Below are 21,881 nucleotides of genomic sequence, written 5' to 3'. Positions count from 1 at the left end.
GTGATAAGTTCTGGATTAGCATTCAGAGCTTCTGAAATAAGAACTCCACAATAAGAGACATCCCATCAGGACCTGTTGAGGTTTTTTGTTTGTTTTTTAATCGGAAGGAGCCAAATTTAGAAACCGAAACTATGCCAATATCGCTGGAATTCTCCGTGCACTTGGACGCGCTGTGCCTCCAAGAGCTATGAAACTGATATGGGTCATTTGATGCAAGAAAAACCACCGAACAGGCGGCCGCCGTACAGGGTTTAAAGGTAATTTGTCAAGCAAACATTTTCGTTTTTTCCATGACTCGTTAGAATTTTAAAGTTCTCACCTGTTGGTGCAGCTGTTCTAAAAACCTTACAACTTACTTAAAAAAAAAAAAAAGTTGCTTGCCTATTTTGTGTGCGCTGGTGCCCTGTAGGCACCAGCGCACACACAGAAGTACACGCAGAAATCCTGACAGATTCAAGTTTTTTTTTTCCTATATTCCTCTAAACGGCCGCAGTAGCTATCTATAAATTTTGTTTGCTGGCCTGTTTTCTCAAAAAAACCTTCCGCAGACAGAAATCAGAATATTTTATTTGTTACAATTACAATAGTTTTGCTCACCTGTTTCCTTAAAATGCACTGATGCCGACAGAAATCAATAGATGTACGTTTAGTTTACAAATATCTGTAGGTAAGTACATGTTATATTAGATACGTTTATAGTATTGAGCACCTAAATAAGAAAAAGCATTGCAATTAACATACATGCTCCCCTGTTCTCAAATGGAAAGTAATTCTTTACCACAGTGTATCAGCACCTGCAACAGGGTTGTATTGAACATTTTACAACATGCAAAAGTCTTACAAAGCAAGTTTAAAGTGGAGAGGATGGAGATCGTTATGGGATGGGGGGGGGGGGGGGGGGGGGGGGGGTGTACTTAGTGTAGTGAGGACATCTGGCAATAGATGGCACCACATGTGTCGTGCTGCGGGCTTACCGGAAGCGAAGCTTCTTCCGGTTGTGGATTGACGATTAAAGGCACTTTTTGACGAGCTGTCACACGGGGTGGTTGTGTTCCTTCTGCCTGGCGACCATGTGGTCGCACTCGGACGCCCACGGTCACAACATGGTGTCAGAAGTGGCCGGCCTCCCGGTCTGACGTCCTCCTCGCTGCTGCTATGCTCACAGCTAGCCCTGCCTCTCGTCGTCTCCGCGTCGCACACTGCTACGCTTTCCGTCTTCTCGTCACCGTCGCTGCGTTCCTCGTCATGTCGCAGGACAGAACAACGGAAGCTGCCGCCACCACCGCCCCCGTCGTCTCACTCCCGAGCTTGGTTCCACCGCCCAAATTCGACTTCGCAAACCCCGACAAGTGGCCGCAATGGTTTCTACAATTCGAAGACTTCAGCTTTGCGTCAGGCCTCTACCAAGCGTCGGACGAAGTTCAGGTGCGGACGTTACTGTACACTATGGGATCCGAAGAGGCGCGGCGTGTTCTTGAGACGTTAGGCCTCACCGCAGAGGAATGGCGGTCCTTCGCTGCGGTAACAGACAAGTTCAAGGCGCACTTCGTACATCCACCGAACGAAGTGTACGAGAGCGTGCTTTTTCACCGGCGGGTCCAGGAACGAGGGGAGACCGTCGACAGTTTTTACACGGCCCTTCGTGCACTCGTCCGCAAGTGCAACTATCCGTCCACAGAGGTCGAGGACAGGCTCGTTAGAGACCGCTTCGTCGTAGGACTTCTCGACTCGAGACTCTCCGACAAGCTCTGCCGCTGTCCGACCCTCACCATGGCCGAGGCCCGGCTACAAGCACGCATCCACGAAGACGCCGTCAAGGCGCGGGCGACCGTTTTTCGTGACGAGACAGCTGCCGTCGCACCTGAGCAGCTGAAGCTGGATGAAGCACGTGTGAAGAAAGGACGGAAACCGGCCCCCAAGACGTCTCCCAAGCGAGACTCGGCGTCGTCGCCGAGAGAAGGCAGCAAGAACTGCAGATTCTGCGGCCGTCAAGCGCACCCCCGTAACGAGTGCCCGGCTAGACAAGCCAAGTGTCACTACTGTCGACGCCTGGGTCACTTCGAAGATGTCTGCGAGAAGCGGAAACGAAGTTTGAGCACTGTTCATCTACATGCCGTTTCGACCGCGGGCCGAGCGAAGTTTGTCAAGGTCGCCGTCAACGGGTACGACGTCGACTTCAAAGTGGACTCCGGAGCCGAAGTCACGGTGGTGCCAAGCACGTTTCCCGGAGCACCTCGCAGTCTCCAAGAGCCTGAAGGGCAACTCACTGGACCGGGCAATCACCCATTGACAGTTCTCGGTACCTTCCAAGCCACATTGACTTGGAAAGGCAAGTCGGTAGTGGAGCGGGTTTACGTCCTGCCGTCGCAAGACCCGCCTCTTTTGGGGTTTCCTGCCGTCCAGAAGCTGGGTGTGGTGAAGTTCGTTGACGCCCTCTCCAGTCTCAACCAGCAGAGCCCTCTTCACAGCGACATCTTTGAAGGGTTGGGTGAGCTGAAGGACGAGTATGTGATTCGACTCCAGCCAGGAGCACAGCCGTTCTCCCTCAGCGTTCCTCGCCGCATTGCGATTCCCCTTCATAACATTGTCCGCGAAGAACTGGATAAGCTAGAAGCTGACGGTGTGATCCGCAAAGTCGACGATCCGACGGACTGGTGTTCTGGTATCGTTGTCGTCCCCAAGTCCTCTGGAGGTTACCGGATCTGTGTCGATCTCACACGCCTTAACCAGGTGGTCCAGCGGGAGCGTCACGTCCTCCCATCGGTGGAGCACATCCTGGGACGTCTGGGTCCTGCACGGATCTTTTCCAAGCTCGACGCTACAGCCAGTTTTCACCAGATCAAGCTATCTGCCGAAAGCCAGCTCCTCACGACCTTCATTACCCCGTTCGGCAGATACTGCTTCTGTCGCCTTCCTTTTGGAATTTGCTCCGCTCCGGAGTATTTCCAACGTCAAATGGGGAGGATCCTGGAGGGTCTCGACGGAGTCGTCCACATGATCGACGACATTTTGGTTTTCGGACGCACCCAAGAGGAACATGACCGGCGTCTTGCAACAGTATTGGGTCGCCTCAGCAGTGCCGGAGTGAAACTGAACAGAGCCAAGTGCGTCTTTTCAGCGCCCACTGTTAGGTTCTTGGGAGTCACAGTCAGTGCAGACGGTATCAGCCCCGATCCAGACAAGGTCCAGGCTCTGGTCAACTTGGAGGCCCCAGCGGACGTCAGTGGTGTCAGGAGACTTCTCGGCATGGCTAATCACATAGGCCGTTTTCTTCCTCACCTGTCCGACGTGACTACGCCGATTCGTGCTCTTCTCCAAAAGAACAGTGCCTGGTGTTGGGGGCCCAGTCAACAGTCTGCCTTTGATCGTCTTAAGGGCATGTTGAGCTCCAAGGTCTGCATGGCCAAGTACGACCCTTCGTACCATACCACAGTGTCGGCTGATGCAAGTTCGTATGGACTGGGAGCCGTTCTGCTACAGGACCAACCATCGGGAGAGCGTCGTGCCGTTGCCTACGCTTCGCGATCTCTTACACCGACAGAAACCCGGTATAGCCAGACGGAGAAAGAGGCTCTGGCCGTCACATGGGCCGTTGAAAGGTTCGACCAGTTCGTCCGTGGCATCAGGTTTGATGTCGAAACAGATCATCGAGCCCTCGTCACTCTGTTGGGATCTGCGGAACTGGACACTATGCCTCCTCGCATTCAGCGCCTGAGGATGCGGCTTATGGCCTACCAGTACAACGTTCTCTATGTACCGGGGAAGCTCCTGGCGACAGCAGACACCCTTTCCCGAGCTCCTGTACAGGCTGCCGACACCAAAGTAGACACCGTCGAGCTCTTCGTTGGGTCACTGCTCAAGGACATCGAAAGTCTTGCATCCACTCGCCTCGATCGCCTTCGCCAGCACCAAGCAGAGGATGGAGTCTGTGCCGGCCTACTCCGATTCTGCAAGGATGGGTGGCCCAAGAAGGTGTCCAACGTTCCAGTTCATCTTAGGGCTTTCTGGAAGGAGCGAGGCAACATCACAGCCTTCGAGGGCCTGTTGCTGAAGGACTGTCGCATCGTGGTTCCTCAGACTCTTCAGAAGGAGATGCTAACATTACTCCACGAGGGCCACCAAGGCGTGGGAAGATGCAAGGCAAGGGCTCGCGACTCAGTGTGGTGGCCAACCTTGAACAGCGAGCTGGAGCAACTGGTGGGGACGTGCGAGCGTTGTGCCCAAACAAGAATTCAGCGCTGCGAGCCGCTTCTCGGGACTCCTACACCCGATCGCCCCTGGCAACGTATTGGGGTTGACCTCCTTGAGCTGCAAGGACGCAACTATGTGGTCATGGTTGACTACTATTCCCGTTTCCCCGAGGTGGTCAGTCTTGCGACCACAACATCAAGCTCCGTCATCGCGGCTATGAAGAGTTCCTTTGCCCGCTTTGGGATTCCGGAGACTGTGGTCTCTGATAACGGTCCGCAGTTTTCGTCAACGGAATTTGCCTCTTTTGCAGCCTTGTATGGGTTCGCCCACCGTACAAGCAGTCCGAGGTACCCGCAAGCGAATGGCGAGGCAGAGCGCATGGTTCGAACACTGAAGGAGCTCTTCGTGAAGGCAGAGGATCCGCACATGGCGTTACTGGTGTACCGGGACACACCCGGAGTGACCGGCTACAGCCCTTCGGAGCTGCTCATGGGTCGTCGTCTCCGGACCAAGCTGCCAGGGTTACCTGCATCGCTGATGCCGAAGTGGCCGTCGCCAAAGCTCGTCAAGAGCAGGGACCAGAGCGTGAAGAGCCATCAACGCAAGGACTTCAACAGGCGTCACGCCGCCCAGTCACTGCGCCCTCTGGAAGCAGGGGAAAAGGTGTGGGTACAAGATATACCATGTGCTGCTAGGGTGTTGAGCCCGGCCAAGCGGCCGCGCTCCTACGTGGTCGAGACGCCAAGGGGTGTTGTCCAGCGCAACCGTCGCCACTTGGTGCCGTTTACGCCCAGTACTCCCAGCCAGCCAAGCGACTTAGTTTGTACCCAGCCTGCAACTTCAGACGGGCCAGTTCCTGTAGCCGAAAGACCAACAGGCGATTCAGCGGTGGTGCCCAGTTCTACACGGCAGTCTCCCCCACCGGGTATACGCGTCACACGTTCGGGGCGGCAAGTCAAGCCTCCTCAAAGACTGAACTTGTGAAAGCACGAGGTAAAGCTCCCTCGAGCTGGAAGGGGAGATGTAGTGAGGACATCTGGCAATAGATGGCACCATATGTGTCGTGCTGCGGGCTTACCGGAAGCGAAGCTTCTTCCGGTTGTGGATTGACGATTAAAGGCACTTTTTGACGAGCTGTCACACGGGGTGGTTGTGTTCCTTCTGCCTGGCGACCATGTGGTCGCACTCGGACGCCCACGGTCACAACACTTAGTACAGGGTTCATTACAACACCTGTTTACTTGACATTTTAAGGGCAAAGATATCGGCAGTAACTAAAATTTAGAGTATTGTTTAGACATAAGTAAGATTTGAGGATGAAGACCCGAGACTAAGGAAATGGAATTAAAAAAGGCACAGAAAGTAGCGATCTAAAAAAAAAACACCAGGATTTATTCGACACAGCAGCTTGATATATACAAAAAAGCAGGACTCACAGATGCCTGTAGGGGAAAACCCAGAAATAAACACACACACTAAATCCAAAAGAATCAATCACACACAACCCAACACAGATTCCACAAAGAAAGTGATAATACACCTAAACGAACAAACTTATAATAGAAAAAAATATATAAAACAATTTCTGGGTATAAAAATAAAAAAAAATAAAAAAAACGGGACACATAGAGGCCTGGATAGGAATCCACAGATATAAAATCTACATAAAATTTAAAAAAAAAACAATGATCAGACACACACTTTCCACAAGAAAAGTGGCAACATACAAACCAACTTACTGAAACATGCCGCTCCTCCGCCACGATCAGCGGAAGTTATTTGCGTAGCTTTACTACAGAACCAAGTCGAAGAAGCCTTCATCTGAAATAATTTATCAGGACCTGAAATACTCCTTTCTAGCAATCGACTGTGCGGCAAAAGACCCGGCGATTGCAAGGAAACAGAAGTTGGTACTCACGCTTTACACAGACGACGAACGGCTCGGCTCCCAGTCGTCGAGCTTTATCTTTATCTGTACGAGCCACAGACGCCTCCGTTTGGCGTTTGTTGGGACGCCGTACACCTTCCACCCTTCCTCGAGTGATTCGAACACTGCGGCAAGCAGCAACCCGGCATTTACAAAAAAAAAAAAAACAAGCCAGTTCAGCGATCCCACGCATGCGTCGGCAGCCGATCGGGGAGGCAAAATGGCGGCGGCGGCCGGGAGCGAGAGGGGGAAAACAAGAAAAGGCGGCACTTGCCCTCCCAAAGGATGTCCCCACTCTAGCAAGGCGCAGCCGGCAAGCAACATTGAGGCACTCTAGAGTGGGGCGGCGGCTCGCGCCATCTAGCGAGGAGTGAAAGTAACAAATTGTCTTTCAAGTGGATGGTTCAAGTATGTACTTGTTACTAGGGGTGTCGCGAACCGGTCGCGGTTCGAGTTCGACCAGGTTCGACTTTTTCGCACTTTTAGTGGAAAGTCGACGAACCTTGTATTGAGGTTCGACTCGTGTGCGCATGCGCGACAGGCTGGCCAGTTGGCTTCGGATTGGATGGTAATGGCTAAGAGATGAATTAAGTGCAGCGCTGATTGGCTATTTCAGTCAATACAGTACTAAAAATTAAGCTATTAACTTCTTCAGTGATTAGAATTAGTTTCTTTTAATTGCAGCTGTTCACAAAATAAAATAACCCCTTGCATAAAAAAAAAATTTTACAAACCTAGACATGCTTGTATTAAGGTCTGGCCACACTGTCTATAAAGTCGAACCGGTCGAATCTGGTGAAAAGTTTCGAAGGTTCGTCGAACCGGTTCGACTCAGTCGAACCCCGGAAGTTCGACCAAAAAATCTGGTTCGACAAAAGTTCGCGACACCCCTACTTGTTACACCAAGAATTCGCCCGCCAACGTAAAAACAAAAACACATAGACTCAGGGTTGCCAGGTTGGGCTATAAATATCCAAATTGGGCTAGTTTTATTTGCAGTTGGCGGGAAAAAATGGTAGTTGGCTATTTGGCTAGTATTGGGCTATTTCTAACCTGTGCATTGGGCTATTTCTGACCTGTGCATTGGGCTATTTCTGACCTGTGCGGGAACCAAAATGCCTGAAAGCACTTGGGTTTATAGGTTCGAATGTATTTTTAGAGTAAGTTACGTGAACATTTGGTGCTTCAGTCCCTTAACCCTGATAAGTTTGCGTCAGCAAACAAATTCGTCTTCTTTTTGCGCGCCTTGTGCAATTGTTTACCTCCGAATGCAAGCATGTGGTGTTATTCCTCCATCTCAACAAGTGACGGCGCGATTCCTTGCGGCCTTAACAGCACCTGTTCTGCGCATTCTTTAGGTTGTCTGAATTCTGCATAGTTCTCCCGTGACGTCATTTTCATGCGCTTGTACGAGCGTTTGGGGAAGTTCGCCGAACGTGCAAGGGACGCCATTTCTGGGGCATTTGATCGATAAAAACGTATTATGTGTCTTTTCTGCTCAAAATAAACGTTTCAAATGATAATTTTTTGGCTATTTTTCTGGATTGACATATGGCTATTTTTGGGCTAGATCTCGTAGACGTTTGGCGGGGTGGAGTTCAAACACCTGGCAACCCTGCATAGACTATGAAACAGCGTTTACACATATGCGATTTTATCGTCGGACTGGTGACAAGCGATAGGTGCGCGTCCGATGTGAAAATCAACAGAGGCGAGGGCACGCGGGGGTTAAAAGAAAAACAAGAAATTTAGTCAGGCGATAAAAAGCCGCGCACGGCGACAACATGACAAAACCATCAGAACGAAATGCCCGAACACGCGTTACTCCAACAACACACTCACGAACCTTCGGGCAGCGGGGCCGCGAAAAAAACAAGACAGCACTCATTTCCTGACACAACGCGAAACAACTCACCGTTCGCGACACAAACTGCAGCCGGGAAACAAGTTCGCCGGTGCAAATAAGACGAAAGTTCCGAAAAAGGAAAGTCCCCACTGCGGGACCCGAAGTCCAGGGAAAAGTTCAAACGAAGTCCGAATACTCACCGACGTCTTGAATCCGACGAAGGACGAAAGCTTCACGTGCCCGGCGTGGTGGACTAGTTGCTTGGCAGCCGACACAACGTCAGCACCGCACACACACACACACACTTCCCGAAAAGGGAAAAACCGACGCCCGTCGTCACTGCTGGAATCGTAGCCAGAGCAGAGGGGTTGAGGGAAAGAAGATAGCAGCGCCGATATCACGTTCTCTTGAGCTGGGGGCCGCCATGTTTCGCGAGACGAGGACGGAAGACCGATGACGGGGCGAGAGAGAGAGAGAGGAGGTGCCGAAGGAAGCGGAGAGCGTTAACTCAAGGTCGCAGTGCCAGGACCTGCATTGTCTCCTTCCGACGGTGCAGCTGGTGCAGCAACGCACCGGTGCGGCGCGCCGCATGAAGTAGTGCAGCCGCACCGAACGTAGTGCAGCCGCACCGACACGACCAGGTGAACGTGACGCGTCCGTCGGTGCAGCGCGGTGCGGTGCGGTGAGCCCCAAGACGAGTGTGACATAAGTAAAGAGGCAGGTTATGCACTGGGGATTTTCGGCCTAATTAGGTACTCCGATCTGTGGAAAAGGAATGAGCGGATCCCGGAACCTCTCGGTCTGGCGCTTATTTCGACAACTGAGTGTCTAAAGGGGATTCCGGAACCTCTCCGTTCGCCACCAGATACTGTACCATATGACCTAAATTGTTTATTGCCTGTTTTGAATACTTCCCTTCGCGAACATAACTTATGTAATACAGCCGTATTGTTCGAGCATTCATACCCGTGCCAAAACGTAAGATAGGAGCGGTTCCAGCTCGGAGCCGCGCGGTTCTAAACTTGTGGACAGTTCCGATTTGCGCGATTCTGGGTGTAACCAGTCGGATCCAGTGAGACGCAACGTACTGGAATCGCACGGTGATGGGTGGATCCGATCCTTTCCCCTTGGTTCCAGTAGGGTCTGGTCCCAGCCAGCGGGTGCGCACATACGTGACTGGAGGAGGGGAGAGGGGGGGGGGGGAGGTCGGCGGAAGACTTCCGCTAAATACCATGTAAGCCAATCCCTATTGAAAATTCTTATTTGTATGAGAAATTTCTGTGTCCAATAAACACATATGAATCATACAAGATATATACGAACATATAAGATCCGTATAAGAACCATATATTAACGATATAAGAACTATATAAGATATATAACAACATACAAGCACCATATAAGATATTAGTGGGAAGTTTCTTATAAGTTTCTTATATGGTTCTTATATATCTTATATGATTCTTATATCGTTCTCATATAATTCTTATATCGTTCTCATATAATTCTTATAAGGTTCTTATATGTTCTTATACGTTCTTATATATCTTGAATGATTCATATGTGTTTATTGGACACAAGAAATTTCTCATACAAATGACTTTTTTTACTAGGGATACTGGCAACTCCCGCGTATCGTTGGCTGGAAGGATGGATGGATGGATGAATGCGGCTGAGCCCTTTGGATCGGGCGGTAGCTTATGCCACCTAGCCATTTTGTTTTACCATTTAAGCTTAGAGTATTTAAGTGTGAAATCTATATTCACTCCGCACTGCAAAGAAAGTGGGGCTATAAAACCCCCTTGCCATCAGTTAATAAGAAAATACCTAGTTTTCCCTCGCTTTCTACCACCATTCACTTAATCTTTGCTTAGTAATCTCTACAGTCTTGAAATCCACTCTCCCTTCACTGTCTTTAAAACCCAATGACTTTATTAAATTCATGTTGTCTTCAGTAGGCGTAGAGTGAAGCCCTTTACAGTAGATTATCAAGTGCTCAGCCGTCTCGTCCTCCTCTCCACAAGCAGTGCACACTGTATCCATTTCCTGGTACCTCGCTCTGTATGTTCTGGTTCGCAGAACACCCGTCCTCGCCTCAAACAACAATGAGCTTCCCCTAGAATTGTCATAAATGCTTTCTTTGGCAATAACTGGTTTGTTTAATCTATAGCTTTCCAGAGCCGTCTTTGTCTGCATTCCGTCTAGCCACCGATCTCTTTCTGTGGCCTTAACTTTCTTCTTAACTGAGACCTGCTCTTCCGTATCTCCACTATAGCCTAAACACTTTCCTCTTAATTTCCTAGTGCGCTGTCTCCACTTTGTGTCTATGCTCCTCATGTATAAATAGCTGAAAACCTTTCGTGCCCATTGGTCCCCATCCATTTGCCTCAACCGATCCTCAAATTCTATCTTTGCTCACCGCTTCCCTGCTCTCAAAAGACGCCCATCCCATGTCTCCTTGTTCTCCCTGGTTTGGCGTTTTGCAATGTGCCCCCAAAGCCAGCCTACCTACTCCGCGCTGTTTTATTTCTAGCCTTGCGTGCACTTCGGATTTCATGCATAGCACTGCGTTTCCAAAAGTCAAGCCAGGGACCATGACCCCTTTCCAAATCTCTCTCACCATTTCATACCTGTTGTAATTCCAAAGTGCTCTATTTTTCATTACAGCTGCATTTCTGTTGCCCTTACCTGTTATATACTTTTCATGCTCACTGAAATATTCTGCACCGTCACATATCCATACTCCTAGATACTTGTATTTACTAGCTCTCTCAACTGTAATATTCTGTATTTTCAGCCTCTCAACTTCATTATTGTTAAAAATCATGACTGCTGATTTTTCACTACTGAATTCTAAACCTAATTGGCGAAAAGTGATCGCAGCGCCCCTGGCGAGCTCGGAGTCTCCGCTAGCAGACGAATTCTCCGCAACACATTGTTTTGCCTATCTCCGTGCGAGGTGACCAATGAAAAAAATTTGTCACGGGTATTAGCTGCTTTGAAAGTTAAAAAAATAGGTGCCACCTCATGAGTCAAGGACATTTTCTTCGCGTGGCAAAGATGTTACAGCTTGTAGGGTGCAATAGAACTTAGGTAAGCCATGCAAAACATGAATGTACCGTCGCCCTGTTTCTTGAAAAAGGGAAATGTAAAATTTTTTTAAAACATTGCTACGTTTCAACTTTACTGTTCATATCGATCAATTCGTTTTGTTAAGACAATTTCAATTTCTCTCACCGTTTCGTCGAATAGGCGAGCTGGCTAATCCCGATCGTCTCCGGATGAAGAAGCAAAAGGCAATTTCGAACCACGTATGTTACTGCGATGTCAATATAATAATAATAATAATAATAATACTCTTTATTTTTCGGGTGCCCTAAAACGGCCGAGCGGCCTTCTCTTAGGTACACCAACTCGTACCATAAAAACTCTTAAACAAAAATCCTACTCATTAAAAAGAAATAGATATGCATATACACTGACGCGCTATGAAGTGACGAAAAGTTCGTCCAACTGACAGCGAAATGTAGCGAAATATGCGCTGAAAGAAGTCGATTGTACACATGCATATCTGACGCTATTACTAAAAGTAATAAAAGCGGAGTTACAAAAAAAAAAAAAAGCACCCGTTGGATGGTTGTGCACCTCCTTCCATTTTTCAAAGTCTACTTTCTTTTTATGTGTGAGGCGACGAAACGCCGCCGCGGTCTTTCTTCCTTCTCCGTTTATGTTTTTGTTGCATCTTTTTTGCGCTTACTTGACGTTCGAACCCTCACATATTTTGCTTTGCCTTGTTCGGCTTAGTTTTTACTTTCTTTCCTTCTCTTCGTCGCTTTACTACTACAGGTTCTCTGCTACGCTATGCCCGGACATTTGGAGGGCCGTCTGCAACTTTGTTGTTATTTCTTTTCTTGTGTTTTTTTTTTTTTTTTCATTGTCGTCTGTGATAATTTTCTTTGTTCGCCTTCGGACATACACCAGCGCATACTTGGAGATGGCAGGCATGCCATATGCCTGCCATCTAGACTGCAAAAGCAAGTTTTTGTGATATAGTGGAAAATCCTTCTTCCGCCTCCCGAAGACCGAACAAACGTGAGTAATTAAGTTACTTCAAATTAAACTCGAAGGGCTGTCGAAGTCTGGCTTCAAAATCGCCACTGACGCCTCAACAGACGAATATTTCACCGAACAAGAGTTCAGCTGAAAATGCACTTGACGCTGCTGATCGTCACTCAAAACAAACGCACTATGTGCAAGGATTGCAGACGTCAACAAGTACTCGAATGTACTTTCGAACTGCTGCGCCAAGCGAGCAAAGAAACAACCTGCCAAATTCACTGGAAAAAAAAAAATGCGAAAGCAATTGTCACACACTGTTAGCACGTAGCAGATTGCAGCGTGCGACTCTTATTTCCCGGGCAGTGTGAGTTGGACTACGTTATTCCTTTCCTCTGTTTTGTTCTTAGTTCCTACCAACGCCGCGAAAGCAAATAAACAAACGTGTAACGTGCAGCTGAAAAGAAAAAAAGTTAAGCTCTTTTATACAGGGTGTTATTTTTTATTCGAAACAGATTTTTAAAAAAGGCGTCTTTACTGCTACGTGAATGCCGTCTTCACTATGTGTTTCTTGAGCTCGGCGGACATTCGAGAGGCGAACAACCGTCACAGTCTGGTGAGTCATTAACTAAAATCTGTTAATTAACTTTTTAATTATTGGTTTTATGGACCATATTGCAATTGTAATTTTGAAGCCAGCCGTCCTGCATGAGGACCCGCTGGTCCTCATGCAGTTCTGCGTATGACGGTTTGATCGCTTGATCAAAATGGGTCTAAAATGTTTTTGCCCGTTTCACTTTTATAATTCACTAACCATTTTTTAACGAAAAACTGACCAGCTCAGTTGTTATATTCTTCTACGTTTATGGTCGTGTCATAATGTCGGAAGAAACTACCTTGTTGACTTAAAACGAGAGATATTTAAAGGGACAAACACACGACACAGCTTTCGACTTTGTCAACGTCAAATTTACTAGGACGTCTAGCCGCTCAGGGTGATGATGAGGATAATAATAATAATAGTAATATATTTGTGCCCCTAAACAACCGTGAGTCAATATACATGACTTAATAAAAAAAGAGATTATGCAGCATCTGATTGAGACACCTGTCTTAAAGGGATGGTGAACCGTAATTTGGATTTCAAAAAACAATGCTGGAGATGTAGGCGGGACGCTACAATGCCTACTACACTACTAGTACGGCGATATCTCAAATGGACGGCCGTAGTTTTGGAAAAAGAAGTCGAGATTGAACCAGGCCGACGAGGCGCGTGACCGTCAAAATACCTTGTTTCCTCCTCTCTTCGCTTCGCTCCCTCAAGGCGGCGAGGCGGAGAAGAAGCGAGGCCGTTCCCTCTCCTTCTCGGAGAAACATGACGTCAACATTCCTGCCAAATGCGCCTCTTTTCTTGAAAAATATGGTCATTGGTTCGAGATATCGCTGTATGAGTGATGTTTTGGTGTTTGTAGCATCCCGTTGCACGCTTTTGCCGCGTGTTTTGGGGAATCTAGATTTCAATTCAATTCAATTCAATGTTTATTTACCATTTTTTACAATGGCGGGGGCTGGGAAAAAAAGCTGCATGGACAGCTTGACAAGTTCCCAGCACCACAAAAGTTTCAGCAGCAGCGGCAATGCGAGTTCACACACAGGGTATACATATTAAAAGGAAGAAAAAAAAAGATAAAAAGTTATACAATATTAGCTAATGCAGAGAACAGTGGATTTAAAATAAAAAAACAAGCAACAAAGCAAGTACAATACAAATGCAACTCAAGTGTAACCATATCACTCGCAACACAAAAAATAAGACCGCAATTCTTTAGGTGAAAGAGTAGTTATGTCTATGTGCTTTAGGGTTAGCATATTTAGCAACTTCGGGAGAGTTACTTTTTGATTCTCTGAAGACCATAGTTAGAGCGGGAGTTTTCAATGAACCAAGGTTCAGAACTACGAGTTGGATAATTTGAGCTTTTTTCCTTCAGTGACGCTAAAGAAATGAAACAGTCTCTATTTTTACTGCATTCTATTTTATATTTCATGCATAACTTAAAGTTGTAGAGTGTGAAGATTTTCATGACATTCAGATTACGAAAAAGTGGTTCTGTGTGAAAGTCATAGCCGACATTGCAAATTATTCTTAAAGCTTTTTTTTTTTTTTTGTTTTTTGCAAGAGATGTATTTTTTGAAGGTTCAGTCCTGTGGTCGTCCCCCAAATCAAATGACAATAGTTTAAATGGGAACAAAATAATGACTGGTACAGAAGTAGTTTAACATTGAATGGAAGAATAAATGCCGATACATTAAACCTACGACGTGACTTAGTTTTGATGTGATGTGGTCAACGTGAGCGTCCCAAGACATATGTTCGGAAAAATACACCCCTAGTGTTTTAAATGATCTAACAACCTCGATTGGTGAAGAGTACATTATGATATTGGTCGGAATTTCAACAAATTTGTTTTTAGGTTTAAAGCAAATAGTCTTTGTCTTAGCTGTGTTGATTTTTAGCAAGTTTGCGTTTGCCCATGATTCTAGCTTTGCTAGTACGTTATTCGCAATATTAGCTATTTCATCCCCAGTCCGAGCAGATACAAAGACACTGGTGTCGTCAGCATAGATACAAAATTTTGCCTGTTTGTTTATATTGACTAAATAATTGATATATATATTAAACAAGAACGGTCCTAAAATACTTCCTTGAGGCACACCTGAAGTTAAATTCTTTACATCTGACGAATAACCGTTAACATGGACGTACTGCTTCCGGTGGCACAAGTAGCTTTTTAGTAATGTTAAAGCCTGTCCTCTGATACCATATGTCTTGAGCTTTTGAAAGAGTAGTTTATGGTTTAAGTAATCGAATGCTTTTGTAAACTCTACATAAAGAAGCATCCCTTTAAAGGGGCGATGTAACAATTTTTGTACTTTGCGCTAATACCGCATAGAATGGATCCCTGACGTTAACGACCTATGAAACACGCGTTCGTTTTTCCCCCCACGCAATAGAAGTCCCAGAAAAAAAATTAAAGAAAAACGAGCAGCGTTCACCCCCTCAACTCGCAGCCAGAACAAGCAGCCACGTGATCGGAGCCGATTATATGCTGCCAATGTTGATCATAGCCACGCGCTGGGGTTGGCAAAGCACAGGAGACGGGCTAAGTTCCAGACATTGTTAATTAAGGCTCAGCTATTGTCGTCGTTGCATCGATTGACCACGGGCCACTCCCCGAATGCTTCAAGAACCAGTAATTATCACGAGCTTAAATCGAGTGCACACGCAATTTTTGGGTCCAATCTATGAACCGCATTCAAATATCGTCATTGGGGTGTACTGCAATCCCCACGTTACGTGATCAAACTTTGCAAAGGAGAGATTGAATGAAAATGATCGCTTTTGTCCTTGAAATTACACCGCAACAAAAGAGTTCCTTGGCCAGTGGCGTTGCGTGCGAGTATCCTGGTGTCCAACTAGTGCCAGTAAGCTCGTGTAAAGTGAAAAACATTCCAGTTGAATATCGTTGCACCGCTCCTTTAAAGGGATACTACAACGAAATTTCGGCGCTCATTTTTTGGTCTATATGTGTTCAAAGGAGCAACATCGCATCGAACATACCAATATCTTGCTCAAAAAGTCGAGAAAAGCAATTTTAAGATGAATTAAACGATTAGCAAAGAGCACCTGGTGGATGTCGCTAACGCCTCGCTTGTAATGCCCGTCTTGGAACCTTCACAGCTAGTGACGGAGGTTGTCTCGCCTCCGGCCACGACGAGAGAAGAGGGGCAGGAGGAACTCCCTTCTTCCCGAGACTGCCTTTTCTGTGTCGCAAAGCGCTATTGTCCCCCTACAAGATTACAGAAGATTAACCGGTCACTCAAAATTGGTACAAAAGCAGTCGCTTCGGTGGCTGGAACGACTAGGCCATCCTCTCGACGTCAGCCTCGCCGTAGCTTTGCTCGTCCCGAGACGACCTACGTCACGATTGCGTTGGATGTTACGTGGTCTCCGCTGGGCCTTCTCTGAGCGCTTGCCAGAGTGGGCCGTTTATAACAAAAAATACAGCCACCAGGCTCAAAATACAAACGTGCGATTGTCATTTACGGATGTTGTGGATCATATTTAACCTATTTTTGAACACGACGGGAATATTTCAAATTTCGTTGAAGTATCCCTTTAAGGTGCAACCCCGCCGTGCATGACGTTTTGGTGCTTTTTTTGGCGGTTTATAACTTTTTTCTATGTATACTACAATTATAAAGTTAATGCCAAATTAAAGAGCTGTGTTTCAACGATACTTTAATGTCTCGATATTACGACTATGTATAGTTGTTAGTTATTTATGCCGCCTTTAACAGACCACAGTCTTTAATATTGAAAAATGTATTTCTTGAGTTATAACGTCCCATATTCCACGATATTTGACGTGAGCGTTCGGTTGGATATAATGAATTAAAAAAGTAAGCAACGAACTGTACAGATAATGTATATTTTAAAATGAAAAAATAAAGTTTAAATTTGTATTATTTTATGGTGCTATAAAAACGGAATCACGCTAACTAATCAAAATTACGAGACATTAAATTATCAAGCGTCCTTCGATATAACATTTTCCAAACTTCCATGTCGATATATTACACGCTAAAAATGTTATTAGACCTCAAACTTTTCCCATTCAGTTACGGCAAATTTCAGTTCCTTAAAGGGGTTATGACACGCTAAAAATAAAATATGAGATAACTATACTGGTAGGACCCGCTCTATTTTCCTATAATCCTGCTAAATTTGTATTGAAAATGGCGCGATATTTTCGTGGATAAATCGATTTATATGCGGGCCCATCGGAGGGGCAGATCCGGGTGAAGCTGGAGGTTGGCTACGTAGCCAGCCTCAAGCGTGGTATCTGCTTGCACGCACTCCCAGACTTGGCTCTCTTGGCGTATCAAGCCTCAGGTTCCTCGTTTACCTTCCACGTCTCGAGCATGCGGTCCGTGACGATTACGTTTGCGGCGTCGCTCGCCTTGTCGAAGTGTTCGACATTGATCGCGGCAGCGATGAGAGTGATTGCTATCAAAAGATGTGGGAAGCTGTTCATTTTGACTGCCACCCGCTGGCGACCAGCACCACCGACGACGAGTTACGGACGTGCTCGCTGTGGCCAACGTCGTCCGGGAATATTTCGCGGGCGCATGCAGGGTGGAAGGTCAACGGGCCGGGGGCGAGAGCAAGAATAGCTTTCGGGTTACCGAGTTGTGTGAGCGGTTTTGATCGTACCGCGACGAGGATAGCTTGAACGATCATGGGGGCGCCTAGAATGAGAGAGATCTCATGGTCACGTGGTTTATGTACACCATTGTGTGACTAACTTGGGCGGTGTTGCCTGGTCGCCAGATGAAAATGATAAAAATTCGTAAATTGAATATTGCAATTAAAATTGGGGTTGTGTGGTATGTTTATACAGCCTAGAACTTGGTCTGCCTCACAGGGGCGACGAGTCTCCCAGCTGTAGATGAGCAATTTAGCCAGTGCAGTACAACCGCTAACTTGGGGTCTTTAACGTGCACCACGCAGTAGTGATACACGACCGCACGCCGGTACGATGCTCATCCAGATCGAAACGGGCAGGGGTGGGGATTGCACCCAGGATCCCTGGGTTCCGCAGCGCGAGCTTTCGCTCCACGTGCTCCAAGCTGGTGTGCGCTAGCCCACTCGGCCACCGATCCCCCCTAGGGTGCCTTCATGTGCGCTTTGCTTAGGGTGGAGACATCTGGCCATTTTGTCTCACACTTTTATTTTTATTTTTTGTTCAGAAGCGCGTGAAAGAACGTGTCCCTGCACGCGCTCGTGGCGCTGACTGTGCTACGGCGACATTTTGTTTTCGTCGATTTCTTTGTATTTTACCCGTGAGCGCGTGCTGTCGGCATCGGGTACTACAAAGGGTGGCATCACCCTAAACAGAAGGACATTGAGGCACCCTAATCCCCCCTATTGCAATTACCAAAGCTCTAAAAATCGCGTAACTTGGTTGTGACGGTGTCGCGTGAACGCTGGGAGAAAAAGGAAAGGAAGAAGAAGATCGAGCAGAAAAAGAAAAAGAATGTCACCACGCCTCAACGGAGCCGAACATTAAAGGAGTCATGAAACGCTTTTTCAACTTTTTTTGTTTAGCTTTCCTCCTCAACTCATAAATCGCGCATTGTACCAAACAGTTCAAGAAGTCGGAAAGAAGGGAGTCCCCTCTTGCTCGGAATCTCGCTTTGTGTAGCCTGGACACAGCCATTGTCCCCCTAGAAGATTAGCCCGTCGCTCAAAATTCCGACTAGTTGCTTTCCCCACCCCGTTCACCCCGAAGCTCACAGTGCTGTGGAAGCTACGTGCTCGTTGGGCCAGCCACACATTTTCCACGTGATCACGCTCTCTCGCGCATACCGACCCGCAGAGAATGAGGTCAGGTGATGAAAGGGAGGCGGGTGATTGGTCCGGCAAGCGCGTAGCTTCCACCGCAATGTCAGCTTAGGGGTAAAGGGATTAAGTGAGGTGCGGAGTCGTGTGACGTGCGCTTGGGCCCTGGTGACGCGCTGCGGGGGCCCGGTTATGGTGGCTAGTAGCCCGGTGACGCGCTGCGGGGTCCGCGGATGTATCACAGTGAAACGGCGGAGAGTTTACGAAGGGAAGGAGGTACGAAATAGTCCGCTATATTTTGCAAATTTTTGTAGCGAAAGTCAGGCTTCTGACTTTCTACCTTTGTTCTTTTGGCCCACTGAACGATGTGCTATTAGTAAAATCCCAATATAAATTGACTTACTCCAGCCCAAAATTCGTTTCATGGGGGCAGCATCCCCTCTGGGCCGACCCTCGCGGAAGGGCCGAGTGTGGATTAGGGCCGAGCGAGCCGGAACTGCCGAGTGCGGGGGCTAGGCCGACGGCTGCGAAAGGGCCAGGAGGGGTGTCGAGGCCGAAAGAGGGGGGAAGGCCGGGTACGGCGGCAAGGCTAAGGGAAGCGTAAGGGCCGATAACGGGGGTGGGGATTAGAGCGATCAGTGCACGCGTGGCTCCTTCGTCGACGCGGGAATTCGTTGGAAAGAAAACCGATAGATGGCGCGCCCTGTTTTCGCTCCTTTCTGTTTGAAGACCTGTTTGGTTTGACTAGTCTGGCGTGGAGCACGGTGGAAGAAAAATGTGTTTCTTCCACCATGGCCTAAAACCCTTTTTTTTTAACACACATTTTGAGCGAGCGATTGTCACGACAGAGTGAAGTCTGGAAAAGCGAAACAACGTAATCCCGCTGCATGAGCTCTCGTGCAGCCAGATCCTCTTGCAGTGCTATGAACTCGTGCTCTAGCTTTCGCTATAGACGCTTTACACATGCGCCAGATTGAGCCGCCATAGCTGCCCTTCTCTTGTCTTACCGAGATGCCGAGCCACTGAAGCGGGCGTTGACGGGTCTTCAGAAGGGCCTATGCTGGGCACAAGAACACAGTAGCATCTAAAATGGCAATAACCTGTCCTGCTGTGGTAATGATGAAGTGAAGCGAACGGAATAAGAGGGAACAAAAACTGAAGGTCAGTTATGGCGGCGCCCATGCACTGCTGCTGTAAAGCGTCTATAATACACGGGGCTCCTAAATTGTCTCAACATCTTTGTCTTCTATGTGCTTGCCCAATAGGGCGCGGGCACAAGCCCTGTTTGAATAGAAGCCTCTTGGCTCCCCTCTAGGCTGACTGGCGCAGTGTCTTCAAGCGGCAAGGTCAGGGGTGCTATGTTGCGCTTTTTACACTCCCAGGAGACTTGGAAGAGGGAAGTGACGTCAACGACTAGAGCAAATGCAGATGGATGTTGACAGAAGAAAACAAAATCAACATCCAATCTGCATTTGCTGCGTTGTTGACGTCACTTCCCTCTCCCTAGTCTCCTGGGAGTGCAAAAAGCGCAACATAGCCCCCCAGGAGCTTCATTTCGTCGCGTACTACTACTTCCGACTTTATAAGCCCGCACAGTGGAAGGCAAGAGGCAGAACCTCAGTTTTTTCTGCGCCCCTGCCAACAGAAGAAAAATAAGCTTACCATGATCCCACTGATAAATTCGGAGTACACTGGATGTGTGGTGTCTGAGGTGGCAAAAAAAAAAAGTGCAAAATACTCCTACGAGGGCACCTATTGCACATATTACAAATTCTGTGCACTCCGAATTGTGTGTGCGATCGATCTAAGGAATTTGCAAAGAAAACGTCTGCTAAGCAAACGTTTGGATACAAAACAAATGAGGAGATCTACGGAATGGGGATTTGCTCCTTTTTGATCCAGAGGCCCGACATGGAATTCTAAATTGAAACCCGGCTCACACCGCTTATACCTCATACAAAAGACAGTCTGACAGACACGATCGAGTCACCGCAAGATCCGTGTTTCGAATGCCGCGTGCCATGTCTCTTCTTCAACTCATTGCCCTGCAGCATTCGAAGAATGGACCTCGCGGTGACTCGCGTTCGAATCTGTCCGCGGACCGCCCTTCGCAGGATTTATGAGCAGTGTGCACCCCCGCTTAACGTTCAGGTATCAATTTTATCATGAAAATCCTGAAAGATTACGTAGACGGGGGCGGTATGTCATAAAGCAAAAGCGACGGGATTGCCATGGTGGAGAAGAACAATCAGAGATGCTTAAAAGAGATGTAAAAAAATTGCAAGGCGAGTAAAAAAAAACGAATTAAGATTAATTAACCGCGTCTCTATGAGAAAGCAATTGACGTCGCACTGAGTTTCTATTTGTGCACGAGCTCACTAGGTAATCGGACAAAAGCTCACCGGACAAAGCTCACCGGACAAAAGCTCACCGACAAAAGCTCACCTAATTTTTTTGGCTACCAGGGCGAAAGGCAGGCTGGGATAAAGTGTGGACACGATGGACATTGCACCACTTCTTGGAGAACATGGTGCCCCTTACCATACAAAGGTGTCGACAGATAAGCCATAACAGGCGAAGCGACGATTTGGGACCAAAATTTAGGTCACCGACATTGAGTGACGCTGATAACATAAAGCTTGCTTAACTTAAGGTATGCCGGAGCACCCTTGCGCCACGCTGAAGGAACTTCGTGGATCGAAGTTTTGAACCCGATTTTTAAATGTTCTTAAGTCACGCTAAACGCGCAGATAAAAATTATGCAGAATCTACTCATCGACATTGCAAGAACACAGTGGTATATAATGGTCAGTGCTAGTCTGGAAATACCTTTAGCTTATTACTGGAAGCATGCTTAAATAGGCTGGTTTAGGCGTGTTAGCTTTGCCTCGAGAAGTTGAAGTTGCTCGAGCGCTTGTAAACTTTGATTTTGTCAACGCGCGATTCAGGTGAATTTCTGCAAAGTAAAAAAGAAAATAGCGTGGTACAGAAATTATATATGTTTTGCTGTTTTTTTTGTGCATATTAAGGCGTCGCAACCAAAATGGGTTCATCGGGACCGCCAACTAGGGCCGCCGTTATGTCCACGCGTCTGTGCCTCGCCATTCCGTCGTGGCCAAATGCATGGGACTTTCGTTCTAGATTATTATGTTGACTCTATAATCCCGACAGACAAGCTTCGTACCCCAACTACGGGTTCATGGACAGAACTTCGTGTCAGATGAGGAACCTCTTTGCGATTGACTAGGGGAAAATATATTCTGAAATGGGATTATAAAAAGACGGCTCTCTGACTACGGCACTACCGCTGCCACAATAAGACGCAGAATGCCTCCAACATGGCGTCAAGGCACTGATAGCAGACGACAATGTTGGTTCCGATCGTTTCGATTTCGAGTCTAACCGGAAGTGACGTCAGGTGCAAACTCTAATAGCGAGTTCGTTTCACACGCACTGGC

The 21,881-nt window shown here is 47.4% G+C and overlaps 1 protein-coding gene across 1 annotated transcript; it reads left to right on the top strand.

Moving 5' to 3' along the window:
- The first annotated feature begins 1,770 nt into the window (after nucleotides 1–1,770).
- Nucleotides 1,771–20,633, top strand: LOC120847557 (uncharacterized protein K02A2.6-like). The gene is made up of 2 exons (XM_040219380.1): nucleotides 1,771–2,488; nucleotides 20,575–20,633. The coding sequence occupies exons 1-2, from the start codon at nucleotides 1,771–1,773 to the stop codon at nucleotides 20,631–20,633; spliced, it is 777 nt and encodes a 258-aa protein (XP_040075314.1).
- The last annotated feature ends 1,248 nt before the right edge of the window (nucleotides 20,634–21,881 follow it).

Source organism: Ixodes scapularis, unplaced genomic scaffold (genome assembly GCF_016920785.2).
Source record: "Ixodes scapularis isolate PalLabHiFi unplaced genomic scaffold, ASM1692078v2 PGA_scaffold2__306_contigs__length_199485367, whole genome shotgun sequence".
Classification (NCBI taxonomy): domain Eukaryota; kingdom Metazoa; phylum Arthropoda; class Arachnida; order Ixodida; family Ixodidae; genus Ixodes; species Ixodes scapularis.
Note: the sequence above shows the minus strand (reverse complement) of the source record. Positions and strands in the feature narration are given on the sequence as shown.